The 21,709-nt window shown below is 35.3% G+C and overlaps 1 protein-coding gene across 1 annotated transcript in view; it reads right to left on the reverse strand.

Moving 5' to 3' along the window:
* The window catches only part of SKAP1 (src kinase associated phosphoprotein 1), a 263,878-nt gene that overhangs the window by 190,076 nt on the left and 52,093 nt on the right, over positions 1-21,709 (reverse strand). The window contains exons 3-4 of the mRNA XM_054585348.1: positions 18,931-18,956; positions 2,568-2,684 (exon numbers count right to left, since the gene is read on the reverse strand). Coding sequence (XP_054441323.1) covers positions 2,568-2,684; positions 18,931-18,956 — 143 coding nt within the window. The remainder of the gene's footprint in view (positions 1-2,567; positions 2,685-18,930; positions 18,957-21,709) is intronic.

Raw genomic sequence — 21,709 nt, forward strand, 5'->3', positions numbered from 1 at the left:
GAAATGTATCCTTACTTTTCAGGGGTAGGAAACAAAACATAATTGTGCTCATTATGCATCAAGCACTCAGGCAATGCTAGATTCAATGCTCTGCAGAAACTCATATTTACATTATCTCATCTTTCTACAATTAAATTTTTAACACATAAACAAACCTATTCTTACCTCTATCATTGACTGTGTCTCTTTGGGAATTCTTTTAACTTTTATGCACAGAACTAAAAATAAAAAGTTATTAAGAAAGAATTTAATATTACTAATATAGTTAAAACCTCTGTTATGGGAAACCATTATAGAACTAGGTTACCTACTTTGGTGTTTTTCAGATAATAAGAAAATTTCAACACTAAATTTTTTTAAATTTCAGCTATTTTTACTGAAAACTTTTTTGAATATGCCATGTGTATCTGTACAGTCTTAACCAAAATACCTGGAACATGAATCCATATTTTTGGACAACTCAGGTAAGGATAACGGTAAGGATAGCAGAGTGATAAAGGGCAGAGGTTCTAGAACCAGACCATGTAAGTATAAACCATGGCGCTACTGCTAACTAGCTGGGTGATCTTAGATAAGTTAACTTCCCTTGGTATCAGTTTCCTTATCTGTAAAATGAAGATGATTCTAATATCCACCTCTTGGGGCTTTTCTGAGGATTAAATGATAATAAATGCAAAGTACTTAGAATATAGATGCAAGGTAGGCAGTAAGTGCTCAGTACGTGCTAGCTAAAGTTTCACTTCATTAAGATACTGAGCTCTTAGGGGACAGTTTGAGCTGGTTTTTGAATTTCTTTTTTTTTAAATTTCTATATAAAAATTTTGTTTTAATTATAAATGTTGTTTTCTATATAAATTTTTAATTGTTTTCCTGTTTCTTACCTCAATATTATTTAATTGTATCTCAGCTGACTCCTTTACAGTACCCCTTCTTCTAATTTGATGCTTTACTCTATTGTGGGCTAAGAAATCAAAACACTGTAATGGTTAGAAATTTCTAAGGTGAGGAATCACCAGTGAAGGCCTCCAGGGCACTCCCAAGAATAAAGTAAATAAATGTTAGCACAGGACACAGGAACACTTATTTCTGCTTAGGGGTATCTCTGGCTTATTTGCGGTGTTTTCAGCTGTGTTTGGGAGAGCTGGAAATACCAAATAAGTGACTTATGGATTAATGAAGTACTATTGTTCTAATTCTGTCAAGCATTAGATTAATCAAAACAAATGAATGGTTTTGTTTTACTGCTTTGCACTGTTAATTTTCTACAATTATTAATCAGCTACCATTGTAATTATTAAGCTTTCAATCCAAACAATGTTTTTAGTGTAATACCTGAACCAATATATAGACCTCACATTACAAGGCCCAATTTCTAAAACTTGTGTCTTACTAATTGTGCTAGTGTACAAAGCTTAAGCAAAATGAAATGTTTCTGTGTGATTGCATCCATAGTTCCGATGTGAAGGTTACCGATTCAAAGAAAGGGAGAAAAATCAATCACCAAAAGGGCTAAATGAAATAAGAATTCATGGATAAATTAAAAAGAGAAGGGAATACAGAGATTAAGAACTCTCGGAAAATGCCAAAGTCATAGGGAAATTTGGAAGAAAAATAAATTGAAAGGTTATAGACTGATAAAGAGAACTAAGAAATAATTTACCAACTTTATTCTCAATTCCTAAGTGAATAATAAGCTTCCAATTTAATACTCAGTTTAGTAGCATCTCTACCTCCCCCCAATGCCCCAAAAGGCACAAGAGAGACTTTGATAAGATAACGTGTGCATCAGTGATGATCAAACCTTCTGTTCAGTGGCCAGGTGCCAGACGAGGCGCAGTGAACCCCTGCCCTTGGGGTATCTGAGTCTGAGCCAAAAACCGGCAGCCACCAAGCCAAAATTTTTATATTCATGTATCTTAAAAATCCTTGTATATTTAGTATCCCACCCTATTACATACCAATGTGTTTTATTATAAAAATAATACTTATAACAGCTGAATTATTTTAATCCTCTCATTCCTAAATCTTCAAGTAAAATTATGTTCCAGAAAGATTTGCAGTATGGTTCCTGTGGCTTCCCCTTGAACAATACCAATATGGTCAGGGGTATGTGAGAAGCATGGGCAAAGATGATATCTTATAATGAGCTTAAAAATTTCAGATAATCAATAATAAATCAATAATCCAATAACCTTTAAATGAAAGCTCTAATTCCTATGCAACTCAGTGAAGCTCAAAAATCTGTAAGAATGGTAAATTGGGTCCTGCAATCTTAAAATGCCCTCTTAGCTTTTGAGTTACAGTTCTTATAAAAAGATCAATAAAGATGTCTTCCTGCTCTAATACGGAATTAGTGTTTTCCTAAATACATTAACTTCAGAAGAAGTATTGAATTACCCAGGAGGACCAGCACTGCAATGAAACAAATAGTTGTGTTTTGCAAACTAGTGATTACCAATACAGAGAACCCACTGAAGGCTGCTTGAGTCAAATGACAATGGGCAAAGGCACCAGGACAAAAAGTAACAAAGTATGATGACCAAAACTCCAGAAAAAATGACACTCACCTTCATCCTGATAATCTGGCAAAAACAGCGCATCTGGTGTGAGAGAAGGGCCATGAGTTCCACTGTGATTATCATCGGAGCTGTCCTGTCCAAGGTAATTTTCAGCTTGGTCTCCCCCTGAGAATCAAAAAAGGAAAAAAGTAAGGTCATACTTTGGGCACCTTTATAAAAGTCTTTGTATATTTCTTCTAGTATTCACACAAACAGATACAGCTTTTACTTGACAGACATGGCCACTATCCATTAACATATGAGAAACAAATAAGTTCAAGCCAATTTACCTGGATGGGAAGTTTTCCGTTCATCTACTCTCTAACTAGAACTTGGAAACTGTTGGCTTAGAGTGGGGAGACTCTTACCACCAAAGAGAAACTTCTCCTTCACATTTAAAATGAAAAGATAGCTATAAAAATATGTATCCATATGTAGTATGTTTCCATTAATTGTGACCTTTACTCTGAATGCCTCCTTCTTTTTAAATTTCCAAATGAAAAAGAATAAATTAAACAAAGGGTTAACATTCCATGCATAATATAATGTAGCAAGGTCAATATGCTTTTCTGGTCTGAAAAATAAGAAAAGTAAAAATACAGAGAACCTGGACTTTGCTGGATTCTATTCCAATTTCAATCACTACTTGTTTTGCAATCTTAAGAAAGTTCTCTATAATTCTAGTTTACAGCCTATGCAACCAACCTCTTAGGAATTCTAAAAGCCCTAAGAAGGTAATATTTGTTCTGTAAAATGGCTTTGATGAAAGGTAATGTATATACAATACTGAATTATGCAATTAAAACAATGCTAATCTCTTTTGGGTGTTTTCAACATACATTGAATTATATTTTGTAGAAGTGGCCCATGCTATTATGATACTTTAAAAGGTTCAGATGGAAGATGTTAGCTCATTCAGGAACCGGAAGAAAAGGCTCTGCATTGCAAATGGCTTTCCTTAAAGTCCCCTGAACAGAGGTACAGTCTGCTGACAAAAGGATACCAACAGCTGCTCAGTTCATTTCACAAACATGAAAAGGGGATTTTCAACTGAATTTAATATTATCTCAAATACTAATTTCCAAAGGAAATCACCAATGCTAATCTCAGTAAACACTGTAGAATTTTGGCCCTGGATTTCAACTAGGGAGCAGTGAAACCAAACAACCTACATAGAATCTGTATTGCCTCACTTTAAAGGTTTATTTCCTACAATTAAACTAGAAGGATAGGGAGGATATAAAATGATAAAAAGAGAACGGCTGTAGCCTTCTCTTTCCATAAATTAGATGATCATATCTAGACTCTTCTATGATCAATGGCAGGTAGATGTCCATTACTGAGTAGAACGCCTGCAGATATAGGATTTTAGAAATAAACTGTGGAGTTTTGTGGAGAAGAAAAGTAAAACGAAAAAGAAAAGCATTTCGTACATAGTTGCTGGCCAGAGCCACAAGAAATGCTCTTCTTTACTAGGTTATTGATCAGCATATTAAACTTATGATTATGCTTAAAGAATCACTATGAAATTTTCATTATAACCAGAAAAAATTTCAAACACTGGACTGAGGATAAAACTACTTACACTTTGCATCACTGCTGCAAAGCCACTGAAATTATATTATCAACACTATCTAAATATACTGCCTGGCAGGGGACCTGGAAGTAAGCTGTGAAGCTAAAGCTAAATTTAAAAAATTTGAGCCAAATCTAATTCTATAAAAAAAAAAAAAGAAGAAGAAGAAGTAGTTTGGGTTGCCATGCAACATTTAACATTTGTAGGATATACTGGACATGATTTATCAACTGCCATTCTAGACTCAGTTTTCTTTTTTAATCTTTACTGTATTTTTCTTCCATTACCATTTAGTCCCCTTATATCCCTGCCCCCCAGCAATCACCACACTTGTCTATGTCCATCGCTCCTTTTTCTCTTTTTAGACTCACAGTTTTCTGCTTGCTTCAGAAAGTTGACAAATCTACGCTCACACATTCTAGCATCCCAGTTTTTTTTTTGTTTGTTTGTTCTTAATAAGAGGATCAGGTTGGACTTTGCTTTGTTTTTTTTAATGAACTTTTTATTTTGGAAAAATTTTAGATTTATTGCAGTATTTCAAAGACAGTATAGAGAATTCCTGTACACCTTTCATCCAGTTTTACCAAATGTTAACTTGATATGTAAGTAGGGTGTATCTGCCAAACCCAAGAAATTAACATTGGTACATCGCAGTCAACTAAACTGCAGACTTTATCTGGATTTCCCAGTTTTTCCATTAATGTCCGTTTTTTTTTTGGCTCCAGAATCTATTCCAATTATATATTTAGAGCTTCCGTTTATTAAAGTCTCACCCAAGATACCTGCCTGGATTTGGCATCTGATTTTCTTGATTTTCTGATTTAACTTCAGATGGGAAAGTTGCTTCCACATGATTCCTGTGGTTTCTAAATATAGTGACCCAAGGTGGGCTTTTAACAGCCAAATACAAGACCATGCCCCCATAAAACATATAACAACAAAGGTACACAACTCAACACAGCAAAAATAGAGCCAAGATCAGTACTAAAAATGATTATGGTGGGGGACATGTTTGAAAATATGTTTTACATCCAAGCATAATTAGTTCCTGATGATGGAAATGTTGCTATAAGTATTTTTAGTGTTATATCAAGTGGTACAGCTCCCTTGGGCACACACCAAAAAAAAGTCTTTAACACCATGTAAATAGGCACTCCCGTGTAATTAAAATGATTACAACCACTCAAGATGCTTGGGTGAAAGTTTCATAGAAGAACCAGCAATTACTATGGTCATTTTGGATTTGTTTAAGTTTATAACATCATTTTTTTTGTTAAAACATAACTGCAAGTGATTCATCTACAGCTCTGATAGTCGCAGTTCCAAGTGGCCACTACTATAGTCCAGTGGGATCAGATATAAATGATCACAAACTATAGTGACAGACATTGCCACACAGCAGCTCTCCAATTAGGGCTGAGAACTCCATTTGCTTAGAGTGGTTTTCTCACAGGCAAGAACCTTTGCCACTGGAGACACACTTTCCCTTTGCAACTCACTCAAAGTCAATATATTTCTATGCAGACATACATATTCTAACATACAATATCTCCATCCATCACATCCCCTACCTGCAGTCCCTTCTCTTTGTATTTCTAAACAAGATCTGGGGGAACTATATGAAGGGTTCGCCTGCTACTAACTGGTAATTTGCTCTTCTATCCTAAGTGTCATAAGAATTGGGCGCTAGATACAGTCCTTTAGTATATTCCATGTCAGGTTCTCCACTGAGTATTGTGCTGAGGGGCCTATAAGGGGGATATTTCTCTATTGTTCTTTCCTGAGAGTCAAACTCAATTTCATTCATGCTCCACAGAGTGATAAGTTGGGAATTTCTTAGGGTTGGAGCAGAAAGATAAAGCAGCTTTGTGTCAGGTGTAAGGTAATTATTTGCTAGGGTTTCTGTGCTATTTGTTTTTATTTCCTGTGTTTTCATTAACAGTTAATGAGTCCCCCCCACCCCCGCCACCCCACCCGGCTCCTTAATTCTAAAACAATGGCTTGGCCACTAGAAGTTGGATTTTTCTGCCATGGATTCAACCAGCTGTTGCTGCTCCATAAAGTTTATGGAGAAGTGAATTAAACTGCTAAAAACTTTCATTTCCTAAATCGATTGCAAATAAAACAGGGGAAAAAATGAACCATGATGATGTTCCTCTCGTAACTATTGGGGTGGCCAAAAAGTCCTTATGGCTTTTTTCCATAAAATAAAAGATACATTTTTCATTTTCACCAATAGCTTTATTGATTTGGATATTTTGAGTATGTGGGCTATCTCCCGCATGGCATAATGTTGATTGTTCTCAATTAATGTCTTGATTTGATTGCTATCAACTTCAACTGGTCTATCTGACTGTGGAGCATCATCCAGTGCAAAATCTCCAGCACAAAACTTCACAAATGTGACACATTCAATCAGTCACAGCACCTTCTCTATACACTGCACAAATCTATTTTTGTGTTTCAGTTGCATTTTTATCTTTCTTGAAATGATAAAGCATGGTATGTTGAAAATGTTGCCTATTTTCTTCCATCTTCAATATTAAAATGGCTACACAAAAATTCACCAATTTTGATTAAGTATTTTTTAAAAGTCATGCTGATATGAGAGCTGTCACAATATAATCTAACAAAATTGTTTCAAATGAAGTTAAAGTGCTACTAAGAGCCATTTCATGGAAAAAAACAAACACACTTTTTGGCCAACCCAATATTTTGACTCACAGCAGACCCATCTGATCCTAAACTTGCAGGTATTATTTAGGGACAAAAACAGGCTATAAGGACAATTTCACCAAAAAAATGAGAATGAAATGAACAAAAGACAGAAAGTAGTTTGATCATTAAAAAAATAACATGAGAACAATAACAGGTAAAACACAAGTATGTTTGCTTATTCAATATGTGAAGGCTCAGTGACTTTTTCCATGTCAGTATAGAGTCATCTTTTACTTCTCTTTTAATTAACTGTGAGCTATTATTAAGGCTTAGTCACATCTGTACCCCACTGTTTATATGGTATGGTTCAAAACTTTATAGGGTTTGCTATTACTTCATCAAGCATCTTTGGATAATATAAGGAAATTAAAATTAATGTAAAATTGTGATTTTTTGAGTTTTGTTTATATTGTTGTTGTTGTTGTTGTAAGGGAACACATGACTTCTGACTCTATTTAATATTTAAGAACCCATGAGATATACAGCTCCCTTTTTAAACTAATAAGTCCTAAAGAAAATGCTATAAATAAATAAATGCTATAATATGCTATAAATAAAGTCCCTGATCCAAATCCAGTTAGTTTTCACGCTTGATAGCATTGATATTGCCAAATTTTCATGGTAATACAGTTCCCAAAGCTGAACTATGGTTAAGATTAGCAAAACTGAAGTTCATTATTCCTCATTGCAACCATTCACCTAAATTATTGGCTATAACACCAACTAAAGAAATATGTTGGGTACATATGTGTCCATATATGTGAAATGTTACTCACATGTAAATATATTATGGAGCATATGTGCAACACCAAAGCTAAAGTTCTGTCAACACTTCCATTATAAATTACATACTCTTTTGCACATATTCATGCATTAGAAAATATATGGCATTCCCCACAGAACATCTTAGAGGCTTCACTGGTTTCTAAATACCCATTTGGATTTGCGTGGTTAGTTCTTATGATTAATCCATATGTAGTGAAGGTCTCAAATTCTTCTCTGTTCTATATAGTCTGACTTCCTGCCCATCTCTCCTTTTTTTCCCTACATCTAGCCATAACTCAATGTATAAATATTCTTTTTCCCCCAAGGCCCTGGCAGTGAGTCTAATAGTACTTACTGAATGTCATTAAATCTACAGAACAAATGACGGGCCAGGTAAAGAGAGTTTCCATTTGTCATCCTTTTAAAAAGTTGCTCCAACTAGATCTTGAATGTACAGGAAATATATTGAGCCTAAAACTAAGTTTTTTAAACTTAGAATACTGTTTACTAGTCATATAATCATGTTAAGAATAACAAACTTCTTAAGAACCTTTAGGGATGCCATTTGTAAAGAGAAGCAGTCTAAATGATCAGAAATGAAACCAAATTGAGGAAACACTTATAGCACAATCACTGCAACACCTGTGAATCCGATAACCAAAAGGTCACTATAGATGAATAATATTTCCAAAATGAGCTACATCTGTCAGTGGCGAGTTGGACAGGAAGATGCCTGTGGGACCCAATTGAAAAGTTCTTTTTTCCCCCCTCCTTCAAGAAAATGGTCCTTTATGATGCAGTTTTTCATTTTGACCAGTAGGGTGGGCTGCAGTGTGTAGCATCATCCTAGTTCTTAAAAAGGAAAAAGAGAAAAAAAAAGAAAGTAGCCACCATGCAAAGCCTTCTGCTCTCTACCGACCGCCCCCCGCCCCACCACCGATTTTTAACCCTTCTAGGTTTCACATAAAGGCATAACTCCTGGACATTAACAAACTGGAAGGCTGGCAGCAACACATATAAACTAGATAATTGTATATGTGACAACACACACTTCATAAAGCAAATTACAGCCTGTCAGCAATCATTCTGGCGTTACACTAACGCATTCCATCTACCACTGTTATTGTTCAACTGCTACTAAAATGGAACCTGCTGAGTTAGTATATTTTCAATAATAATGGCATTTGACAGAATTCAAAACATGTAAACCTGGGTATTTGGTAATATGTGGATGAATATACTGTAAAATAAATGCATTTATCATATGACAACCAGGCAATCATAACTTGGAATTATTTGTGCATAGTTTTGTTTTCCTTGGACCACTATATTCTCAGTGTTTTATTTTTGCTATGAAGCTATTCAACTAAATTTTCAACATGTTTTGACTTATAGGAGAAAGTCAGCTATAGTAATAATAAAAATATAATAGCTTACTGAACTCCTACTGGGTACAGACTCTGGGTTAAGACTCTTCCTATACTACCTCATTTAATCCTCAAAATAATCCTGTGATGTATTATTATCCCCAAGCTGCAGATAAAGAAACTGAGACACAGAGGTTAAATAACTTACCCATTGTCACTTAAGTGACTCATCAGTGGCAGAGCTAGGCTTTGACTTCACCTTGTCTGATTACTAAGCTCTTGTTCTCCTCTGCTGAGCTGTACAGTCTCCAAATCTGCATGCTTTATGTGTTACAATCATTTCTCAAAGGCAAAGCATACTGAATGACTTGGATTTATGGTGTGCTATAAATTATTTTTTTTACTTCAATAAAGTAAATCTATAATAAAAAGTATAAATTATTCTAAGTAGTAGTAATACTAGTAGTAACATTAGAGGTGGAACTGATTGACGAAGCCAGATGTGGTCAGAGATTTGTTCAAGAGGGAGAGGGTCCTGTTCAAAGGTTCTAATTTAGTGCAGTAGGATTGTTCCAGTGATGCTTTAAAACTTTTTGGCTTGAATTTTCATGCTTACAAAATTTAATATAACTACTTTGGGTTAGTCAGATCAATATATTAAATATTTTCCAGCACCTCCTATTTTATTTTTTTGGATCCTTGGTATTTCGATCCTGCTTCACAGAAAATGAACCAACATGTTCCACTCCCAAATACAGTTCTGACCTGGCACAGTTAAACAGTGTGTTTCCTTTCTGGCACTCTCATGCTTTAAGTCCCATAGCAGGAAAACACTCTGAAAAATATACAATGCCACATAATGTAGTGATTTTATTACTATTGGTTCATCTTGTTCTCTCTTCCCATCCTTTCCTTGCTCCCAAATGACAAGTTGTAGTAAGACCTTAGCACCCACTTCTAGTCCTGGTGAACTCTAGGATGTTTTGTACCCAATTAGTTTACCAATATCACTTCTTTTTGAGAGAAACTGTAAGGCCAGTCGCATTGCAATATCTTCTGCTAAATGAGAATGAGACTACATGATCTACAACTATGAGTAGATACAAGAAAAGTTTTACAAACACCCAAGCAGTCAAAATAAAACAACATATAAACAGGAATGATTTATGGGTAAGATTAGCAGGCCTGAAAATGTAAAACATGTTTGAACACACTGAATAAAAGGAGAGTTTTCTTCATAAGTAATACAGACCTCCATGATCACTAAAGCCGTAATGGCAAAGGTCGACAAGATTTGGCTCTCCATACCCCAGTCCTACCCCTCAAACAGGGACTCCTGTTCATGTGCGAAAATAACATATGTGTAACAACATGTAGGTAACAACAATATCAACAACCAAATCCTCTTACTACCTACAATTCTGTTTAATGTGTGGTCCCTTTTGGAACAGAAGAGTGTCTCCTTATTATTTAAATTTATTTTTCCTTTTTATTGGGGTATAACTAACACAAGTAAAGTGCACAAATCTTGAGGGTAAGTGGTATCACTTTTGAAGTTTGGGAAAGTACCTTGTAGGATGAATTGTGACCAATAACTTTTCAGGCTGGCAAGTATGTGTTAAATACACATCGGCTGACAAGGACAGATAGGTTCCAAGTTTCCACTATTATTAGCCTCATATGAGTCAGCAGTAATTGGAAGCTTTATTTTACATGTCATATAAATCCCCTTTTCCATAACTAAGAAGTGTCTTTCCTGTGTTAGTGATCCTTTGGCCATCACAGTAAACAATAACTATTAAACAAGTTTCTGAGAGAATTATGTGGTGATGGGCAGCATAGTGTAAAATTAATGCATTATAATAGAATTGGGCTCAACCATCACATTATTTAGCCTCCAAATATCAAGCAAATTTACTGTGTTTCAAGTCCAAGGGCTTAACGTATTATACTTTTTTAAAAAATTAAGCAAAGAACAAAAAATTGTATTTAAATTAGTCACATTTTTTTCTCAACATTTTGTGTCGAGAACATGAAAATTCATTAGTGGCAGAATTCCTGAGTAGATTAACTTTTATGCCAGAATTCTATGTTCAGAAACTATACTCCTTACCTGATTTTCTGTGTTGCTCTAGGGATAATACTATATAAGAGAAATAGTTTATGTTATTTTTTTCCTCAACAGAATACCCTAGGCTTGCCAAATAAATTTAGAGTGGTCATTAACTTATCAACTACTTGATTTTCTTTGCCATCTACATCAAGACAAGAATCAGAAGTTCTATAAAGTTTTAGTTACCATATATGGAAAAATACTGAGTGTACAAAAGGTATTCTTTATCAGTTACCATAAGTATTATATGATATTGTTTCATTATTTGTTTTTAAATTCACATGTAAGTGATACGTCAACACATCTATATACCGCTGGTTCTCAAAGACTAAGCAACAGAGATCGCTGTTAGTTTATACCATCATCAGGGCATTGCTCATAAATTCATATGTAAAAATTAATAAGGAGGAAAAAACTAGAATTGATATGAAAATATCAAATCATAATTCTACTGAAAAAAGAGCTCACTGCTGTGTCAAATCAGAGTGCTTTGGTAAGCTTCTTTATTAGATAAAAAAAAGTTAAGCATGTCCAAAACAAAACTTACAAATGATATAGGAAGACATATAATGAAAGCTCATTTTTCCTTTCCTTCTCTTGGTTCTCTCCAGAGGCAACCATTATGAGGTTTCTTGGGTGTTCTATGAATTTTCTATCTAAATATAGCATGTGCCTATGTGGCATGTCTTTTTTTTTTTTTTTTTTTTTAATAAATGGTAGCCCGTTTTTTTAATTGGACTGTTTGTCTTCCTGGAGTGGAGTCGTGTGAGTTCTTTATATATTTTGGAGATGAAACCCTTGTCCAAGGTATCATTGGCAAATAGATTTTCCCATATGGTTGGTTCCCTTTTCATTTTGCTGGTGTTTTCTTTAGTCGTGCAGAAACTCTTTATTTTGATGAAGTCCCTTTTGTTTATTCTTTCCTTTATGTCCCTTGTTCTAGGGGACATATCAGTGAAAACATTGCTGCGTGGAATATCTGAGATTTTCCTGCCTATATTCTCCTCTGGGACAAAGCCAAAAAGGGGTAGGATGAGGGTGGGAGGTGGGGGAGGGTGGGGCGGGGAAAAGTGGTGGCAGGAAAATGGAAGCAACTATACTTGAACAACAATAAAAAAAAAAAAAAGGCAAATGGTAGCACCTGGCCTATTGTATAGTCTGCTTTTTCTCCTAATTCTTTATGTTTGAGGTTGCTCTGTAACAACACATACAGATTTGTATCATTTTTCATTTGAACTAATTTTGGTTTAAAAATGATAAATTCCTGTGGTAAAAGTTCAAATAGTACCAAAGGAAATAAATAATGAAGATTCTCTCTTCCACTCACACTGATATCCCCTTCAACAAAGGTTACCACTGTTGATAGATTCATGCATACCCTTCTGAAAATATTCTATACACAAATAAAAGCAAGCACATAGGTAAGTGTGTGGGACAAAGTGTACAATGTTTGTCCAAATTGCTCTTTTCACTCAGCCTTGGAGAGCTCTTCATGTTACAAATACATCCGTATTATGTTCTTTTAAATTCTATGTAGCATTCCATTAATGGATGTGACATAATTTAACTAGTCCTCTACTGCTAGACATTTAGGCAGTTTGGAGTCTTTGCTATTCCAAACAATGTGTAATAAACATCCTTGTACATAATGTATTGTGTAGAGAATACAGAACGACGCAGCATTTGATTCCAGTGATTCCTTTTCTCACTCCCATGAAAGTCAGTTTTTTTCCTTATTTCTCAATATCTTCTAATTCAAGACAGGACATTTACAAAGGACATAAAAATCATAGAAAATTTTAATTTTAAAAAAGTGAGTCTATTGATTTTTTAAAAAATCTTTCTTTGACAGTAGTTGCAAAACAGTGTATTAATTTAAATAGGCCTATTCCACTCCTTAAAAAGAAAACAACCAGTAGATGTATAGGAAGTAAAATATTTGAAAAGGTATCAAAGTCAGTAATTAACTTCAAAAACAATTTGTGTGTATATTTACTTTCTACAGATTAATTTGTATAAAATGAAGCAAATAAGGAAAGGGGGAAAGGCCTAAAGGAAGTCAAGTCACAAAAGCAGCTGTCAAGATTGTTGATGCTAAAAGGCTGGGCTAAAGCCAAAGGCAGGAGTATTTGTCCTGTGTACATTTCCCCCTATGAAATCCCCAAAAGACATGGAAAGCATTCTGGAAGATTTCTTTTTTAAAAGTAGTATAGGTTAGGCTATTCTAGGTTCATAACCAACACTTGTGTTTATAAAATATTAGCATTCCAGGAATAGTGATAGAAAGATACTTAACAATAAATTACAAATATTGTAAATTCAGACTTTTTCTTACATTTGCAAACACGTCATAAATTTGAGCTGTGTTTCTTTGTATAAATCCTACTTACAACTGTGCTAAAACCTTTTGGCATGAATGCAAAGAGTATTTTCATAAATAAACTTAGTAAAATCACTGTACACTCCATTAATTCAAAAACACTTCTCTTCAACTTCAAAGGGAAACCCTTCTCTCTCTTTTTTAGAGCAAAGATGGTGTTTCTTTGCTGCTTTAATGGTTTGCTTCTTGTAGTTGTCATAACTACATGCTCCAAGTATGTGATAGTAAGAGACAAGAAGTGAAGTGACATCCATGCTTCAATTCAACATGTCTCAGACATTACAGAGCAACAAGCTCATAAATCTAAACTGTGAAGGGCCTACCAATAAAAATTCTGCACACAAATCCTTTAAATGCAAACCTCACAAATATATACATGGTGAATTACATGGCCCTACAACAGGGTTCAGCTGGAATGAATGAATTTTATAAAAAAAGATACGTGAAATATGAGTATATATTATCTCAGTTCCATACGTGGATTTACTTGCATAGCTTTACTTTGAAATATAAAAATAATACTTGCTACCACTTTAGTGAGTGCTAACCAAGTGGCAAGCACTCCTCATGAGTTCATCTCATTGAAATTCATTACAACTCATAGTAACTGTTAAGTAGATATTATTAATAAGATTTTGTATATGAGGAGATTATGTCCCTTGCTGCAGTTCACACAGCTTGTTAAGTAGAGGAGCAGGGTTTGAATTCGTCTGACTTCAAAGCCCATCTTTGCTCTTTCATCACAAAATATTAAACTCAAAACACCAATTATTTTAAAAAGCTCAGTATTTTATATATTTTGTGTCCAATGCATAAAGTATCATGCATTTACATGTGAGATCTCACAAGAGAAATAAAAGAATAATGTCACATTTTTTATTAACCTCAACCTGGATTTCTCTTGCTTTTATCTTTGCATTATGGATAATTTTAAACATGTACAAAAGTAGACAAAACTCTGCAATAAGCTCCCGTATACACATTATCCCATATACACATCATCCAGCTTCAATAAGAGTCAATGTATGACCCATCTTGTTTCATCTACAAGTGCACCTCACTTTTTCCTCTCCCCTTCCGTGTCATTTTGAGTATGTCAGCCATTTACCACTTTATCTTTAAATATCACAGCAAACCTTTTCTAAGATAAGGACTTTAAAAAAAATAAGTATAAAACCATTGTCACACCTAAAAAATTAGCAGTAGTTCCTTAATAACATAAAATATCCAGTCAGTGTTTAAATTTCTAATTTTCTCATAGACATCACTTTTAATAGTTTGTTTGACTCAGGATGCAAATAAGGTCCACATATTAGTTGATACTTCTTTTAAATCTCTTTTAATCTATAGTTAATGTGGCTTTATAATAACATTTTCCTTATTTGCTTTGCACTATTTTCTCTTGGCAAGCTCTATTTTTAGGGATAAATTTACTTTGACAAGGGATATAAGCTTGCCATTTCAAAATAAGATTTTTAATATTCACAAAGTGAAAATTTTTTGTATAGAAATATACTGAATAATTTTCTCAGAAATCCTCTATGCAATCCATGTAGAATCTTCAAATTGGCAAGAAATTTCACCAGCTCATATTTACCACTATTGCAAATGTAAGATGAGTAACCAATGGACCCCCCCCAAAAATAGGGTTTTGTTATATGTACTTACAATATTTTCATAGTCTTTTAAAAATTTTTATTTAAATATTGTGTCATTTGTTTAAGACTGTGGCTCCATGATGGAAATTTTTCTAATGTTCATGGAGATGTTTTTATTGCAATAAAATTTAAAGTTATAATTTAAATTTTTGATTAATAACTGTCAATAATTAATCTATTTTACCAGAGGGGAAACTAACTAAATGAAGAAGAATATCAGTTTCCTCTATGCCATAAAATGATAGTGCCATCATATCTAAAGGGCAAAACTAGTATTACTGTTTAGATATCTGATCAATTGCCTTTGAGATGTCTGATTACTGAAATGGTAAAAGTTCCATGGCAAAGAGTCCAGTGAGCTTTCTTTGCAACTTTAAATGAAAAATTAAGTAGACTAAAACTTCTTAAAGTAAGCACAACTTGAAATATCAGAAGAATCTGTGTCTCATTAAAAATAAAAATAAGTCTTTCCCATGTTCTCCAATCATATTTGAGCTCATTAAAAGAACTTTTGTTTACGTCCCTTCTACCTTAAAGTAAGAAATATTTTTATTGTGTTCTATTTCTCTCTGTTTCATTCTCATTCTTTTTTAAGGAATGTAATTCAGGAAGTTGACAGTGGACCAATAAGAAAATTTGGATGGAAATGCTGAAGGGAAAAGAATTAACATTAACACTATCATGAACTTAAACTATGTTTCCTTACCGTGTCCTATGTCTAGGTTTTGTGCTAGGGTTTACACATACATATTACTACTAGTCCTCATAACAACCCTGCAAAGAGACAATAAAATAAAGTCATGAAGAATATGGGCTCTGGAACCGCTAGTGAGTAGAGAGTTTCTTATTAGGGTGATGGAAATGTTCTGAAATTAATAGTGGTAATTGTTATACAACTCAGTGACTGTACTAAAAACCACTGACATATACTTTAAAAGGGTGAATTTTATGACATGTGAATTCTACCTCAATGAAAGTTTCATATATATTATACACACACACACACACACACACATATATATTTATATATATATTAAATGTATCTTATAGAACTAGACTGACAAAGTTAGAATCCTTGAGAGGCATGACCTTGAGCAAGTCTCTTAACCTCTCTGTACCTCAGTATCCAAATCTGTCAATGGATATATATAACAGTACCTATTTCATAATGTTCTGAGGATTAAATAAGATAATGCATGTAAAGGATTTATCACAGCATCTGGCACATCCCTGTTTTATAGACAAGAAAGCCGAGGATCAGAGAAATTAAGCAACTGGCTAAGGTCAAATGACCTTTGGCTAAATAGTGTAATTGGGCTTTCAACGTGTGTCTGTCAAACCTCAACATTTATGTTCTATTATGCGTGTTTCTTTTCCAGAACAGGGATAAGACCCTCCCTAATACTATTCAATGGTTACTCCTCTGGCACATTAAACTTTGGATTTAATAGAAAACCTGGGATTGATAAGAAAAACTTGCTTTCAATCCTTCTCTACATTTGGGCAAGCATCTTTTTTTAAAGGTTGCTCTTTCAGCACACTGTACTGAATTATCACCTTAAACAGGTGTTTACATGTTTGGGGGGCTTTATAAATAAGGGATCTTTTATAACTAAAGACCATTTTCTTCCCAGGCACCAGATTCTGGTTTAGTCCAAATATCCTGAAGAACACAAGTGTGTATTTAGTGTGCAGATTTAATAGATTTCATCCCATCATATTCCTACACAGGCGATCCTGCCATAGATAAAAATGCTAGGAAAGTTTGGGATCATTATTCCTGTCCTTTCTCACTCCTTCCCAATACGACCTAGTTTTCCAGGGCTTTTAAAATTCTTCTGCCAGCTGATCTCTTTCCTACATATTCCTATTCTTTTCATAATCCTAAATTGTGCTATAGAACTTTACATAGACATGTTACTACTTCCTCCCACTCTACCAGTTTCTGAAGCACACAGTGAACTGAGATCTGACCGAAAGGGCAAGGTAAAAGATTCTCCACTCTCCCCGCAAAAAATGTCCTAAGAGGAGCAAGGCTGAGGGCAAGACACGTGACCATGGGTTTTTCTTCTTGATCTTTCCTTACATTTACTTCTACATGAGCAGGCTTTACTACACGTATCCAACCATTGTCAAGAAGCAGAGTTTTATGTTCTAAATAAACTCTTTTCAATTGTCTCCTTGACTGCTCTACCTCTGCCTTCTCTCTAAGAGCCAACGGCTGTGTAGAAGTTGCCCTGTGCTGGAAGATGGCTGTAACGCCACTATTAGAAGAATCTGGTAATATGAGCCCTTTGTCTTTTTAGCCCCAGATAGTCTCTTGTGTTCAGCTCCAAAATTATTTTTTTTCTTCTCAACATATTATTACTCCACATCTCTGACACTAATTCTTTATTTCTCCTTCAGGTAATTAATTCTACCCTCACAGTTCCATTCATTTCTGCCAGTTCACATTCATGTTTTGGCCCCTGTGGATTTTGGTTAACATCTGTTAAACCCTGAACTGTAGGGCCATTCCCTGAATAGTATATTTTACATTTTACAAAACTGCTACATTATTACATATATTTCTCTATTCTCAGTGTATATTTTTAGCCATAAATGCTTTAGGACAATGATATATATAGTAACAACACATTGCATTATTTAAAATACTATACACAGTATGACTTGACAAGAAACTTTAAAAAATATTTTTATTTGTTAAAGTTGACTTTTAAAAAACCTGAAATACATAAAAACAAAATATGAGCTAGGCAAATTAAAATTTTAATAAAAACAGTATCATTATTTATAATTTAAATTTCTTTAAGGCATATCTGCTCACTGAAATGGGATACCATGACAATATTGAGTAAAAAGAAGAAAAAGTATGAACAAATTTTACAATTGGTTTAAAAAGTTGTAGAGCAAAATAATTTATAAAGTACTTAAAAATTTGACCTACTCTCTGTGATTACCTGAGAAAATAAAAATCTCCATTTCTAATAAGATAAGATAATTAACATTCAGAATGATGTTTCTGACATTCTGAACCAGAGTACTGAAAAGAAGAAATGCATATACTTTAAAGACGCCCCCTCAAAACAGTTTGAATTCAGAAAAAAATATTCAAATTTGAACCTTTTAAAAATATGTTCTAATGCTATCCTTTTTTTTTTTTTTAAATCTTGCACACAGCTGTCTGTTGTACTTTTTAGAATCATGCCAGATGCTGGGTTCATCAAGCAAAAGCAGGAAAACAATGGGTTGAAAGTAATTAGAAGCACGGAGGCTGCAGTGAGGCTCATATTAAAATGTGATAACACTGTTCTAGTGGGAATTTCAACACTGCTCCATTCCTGACATTTCTCTTCTGCCAGACAGGCAGGCTGTGTGGAAGAGCACTGTGATCGAGAAGGTAACACACTGGAATTTATTTCTGGAGCAAATGAGGGATTAGTTGAGTTGGAGCCCTCCCAAGGTTTTTATTATGGACTTGGCCACCATTTTATTTGAATGCTGGTCGATCCTGTTGGCATCTAACAAAGCTCAAGGAATAAAAGCACATTATAGTTTTAGTTCTATAAAATAGTCTAGCACTAATCCACTCAGAAAGATGAAGCATCAGAGCCTCTTGTTGCTAGAAAGCAGGGCAGGGGGGCCCAGCAGGATGAAGGTTAATTAAACACTCCACTAACTTTCCTCAGAAATGGCTAATGCCACTCTGTGGAAAAGCTTATTTAGAAGACACAGAAGTGAACAATATCATCTCCACATTCTTAGTGTAAACCATAAAAGGTTTAGAGTACTCACCTTGGGGCTGAAAATCCCAGTAGTATCTGAAATACAAGGAAAAGAACAGGGTTAAATCAAACCTGTACTTTTCAGTCTGGGTTGGCATACAGTGTTTATAGCACCCAGTCCGAAAAAGTTGCTAAATGGTCAGTGACTAGCCAAAGCCACTACCTCGTTTGAGGAAAACCTATGGGTTGTCCCTGAGATTTGGAAGATTCACGACGGCTTGAAAGCAGCACTTAACTCACTGTAACTCCTTAGATAATTTTGATCATGTTGCTGGAAATGTCCTAGGGGGTTTGCTGGCCATGGTCCAGGGTTTCTCATCAGAAGCTCTACAGGCTGTGAGCAAGACAACTCTTTGTTGTGACAGCCTGTGTTGTGTATTACAGGACCATCAGCATTACTGGTTCTGGGCATCAAATGCCAATGGCATCTCTTGTTGTTATAATAATCAAAACATTGCCCCCAATGCATCCTCAAATACTTCTAGGCCTAAATTCTTAATTTTATAGGTGAAGCATGAACAACTGACTCAAGGTCATCTAACATTTTAGTATCTGAGCCAAATCTGGGGTTCTTGAAGTTTGCCCTCTACTTTTTTATTTTGGGAAATGATTGACAAAACTGACAACTCTTAAAGTTTTAAAGCTAATAAAATGGCAGTGGTGGGAAGGGTCATTTGTAAGTTACTTATTTGGAATCTACATTGCATTTCCCCTCATAGAAACAACGTTGTATATGGTGGCTACCCACAAAAGTCTATGGCACTTTCGATTCCATTTCCTCCTGTCTTCACAGGAACCTTATACTATTTCTATATTGATTTTCTCCTGTGAATATTCAACCTCTTCCTCTCAACTTGGCTCTTTTCACCAGCATTTATGCTAATATAAAAATAAAGCAAACCCTCCCTCACCCCTTCATATACCTCTATCTACTGTCTTCTTTCCCTTCACATCACAGTGAAATTTTCAAAAGTATTGTCTATAGTTTCTCTTTTTATTTTCTCACCTCCCACTTGCTTCTCAACATACCTCGATTTTGCTTACAGTCGCCACTGGTGAATTCTTGCTGTGGACATGGAGGCCTCCATGCCACTAAATAGAATGAACATTTTTCTGTCCTCATCTTGACCTAGCAGGAGAGAATGTGTGCATATGACCATGCCCCCCGCCACCCCCTGCTAGAGAGACACAGATTTTTAAATCCTTAAACAAATCCATAGCCCAAAAAAGGATTAGCCAAAGGGCAATACATAGATGATAATGGTGTGCCTTCTAGTACCTACGTGACTGAAAAATGTGTGGCTACTTTAGGGTGAAATATCAGCCCAGGGAGTATCTACGTTATTTCTTAATAAGGTAAAATATTCAGAAAATGGGGAGGAAGGTCAATGTGGGGGGTGGGGGATGTTGCCATAATCCAGAGATAATTTCTTTGGGAAATTATCAGAGGAAGAGAAGGTGGGGAAGCAACCTCATGACTAGCTTTTCTTTTTCTTTTTCTAGAATAGCTCTGGGCTGACAATCAGGTGAAGGGAAATGTAACATACTTGGGTTAGATGGCAGGGAAAGTTCAGGACAGCAATGACATCTGCAGTGGAAAAGAGGAGAGGGAATGAGAGGAGGAAGGGATAGAAAAATGTAAAGCTGCAACAGCTGGGAAGGCACCCGTGTGGAGGTAGGGACATGCAAACGGGCACTAGCTGTAACTTAAATAATGGTATATGTTAGTGTGACGGCACGGCGGGTCAGTCTCCTCTCGGCAGACTGTGCAGCTCCGCACTGTACCTGGCCGCTGTGAAGAGTTTTCCATAAAACTCCTTTCTGTAAAATGCAGCTAATCAAGCTAATCATCAAAGGGCTGAGCCATTTGACCTCTTCTCTTACTGTTTTCCATCTTCTTTTGAGGCACTGTCCTAGCCCCTTATTCTAATCATTACCCAACCTCTAATTCAATAGAAATAGAAATTAAGGTGTGAGCATATGCAAGTGTGTGTGTGTGTGCGCACGCACACTCCTCTTTCCAAAGCATCAGTGATGGCAGCAGCGGGAACTTTGATAACCACTGGTATTCTCATGCATTACCCAGAAAAAACCTAGCCATGCCGCAGCAGTTAAATGGTCAACTCTTAGCAAATTGTTTAGTAGGTAAAATATGTTATTAATGATTTCAGCCTCTTCTTTTGTCCTCTCTCCCCCATAAACCCCACTCCAACTCACACACACATTTTCAGTTCCTTTCTCTACCTACTGTAATGGGTCCCTGGTCTTCTGGAACCTCTTGCTAGTTAAAGAAGATGTTGTAAGTTCACATACACTCAGAGTATTGCTTCTGCCAATGGTAGCTATGTCTTAAGAAGGCTGATTATGAAGAAAGTTTAGATTTAACAGTATCAAATAAAGTAGCAGGTCTATTTTGGTGTTAAATAGCACAATCTTATTTTTTATGATACTGTAACTAAATATTTCTGTTAATAAAAGTCACAGGTAAAACTGACATGGAATGAGGAATGTTAGTGCCCTTCTTTTTCAGAAGGTATAAAACTGTCCTGCTACTCTACCTTTTTTCCCTGTCTTCTTACTCTCACACACAGTTTCTCTCCCTCTCTCTCTCTCTCTCTCTCTCTCTCTTTATCCCACAGCTCACATAAGATACTTCTAAAAACCATGGCCAAAAGGTGAGCAACCTCGTCCTTCACTGGAGGGCGCCCTGGATTATTCTCTGCAGGACGCACTTAAGGTCTTGATCTTGTCTTGTTAAACATATCATATGGGTGGCCTTCATCACATTC

The sequence above is a fragment of the Pteronotus mesoamericanus genome, unplaced genomic scaffold, assembly GCF_021234165.1.
Source record: "Pteronotus mesoamericanus isolate MK-2021 breed Mesoamerican mustached bat unplaced genomic scaffold, CSHL_Meso_final contig_84, whole genome shotgun sequence".
NCBI classification, from domain to species: Eukaryota; Metazoa; Chordata; class Mammalia; order Chiroptera; family Mormoopidae; genus Pteronotus; species Pteronotus mesoamericanus.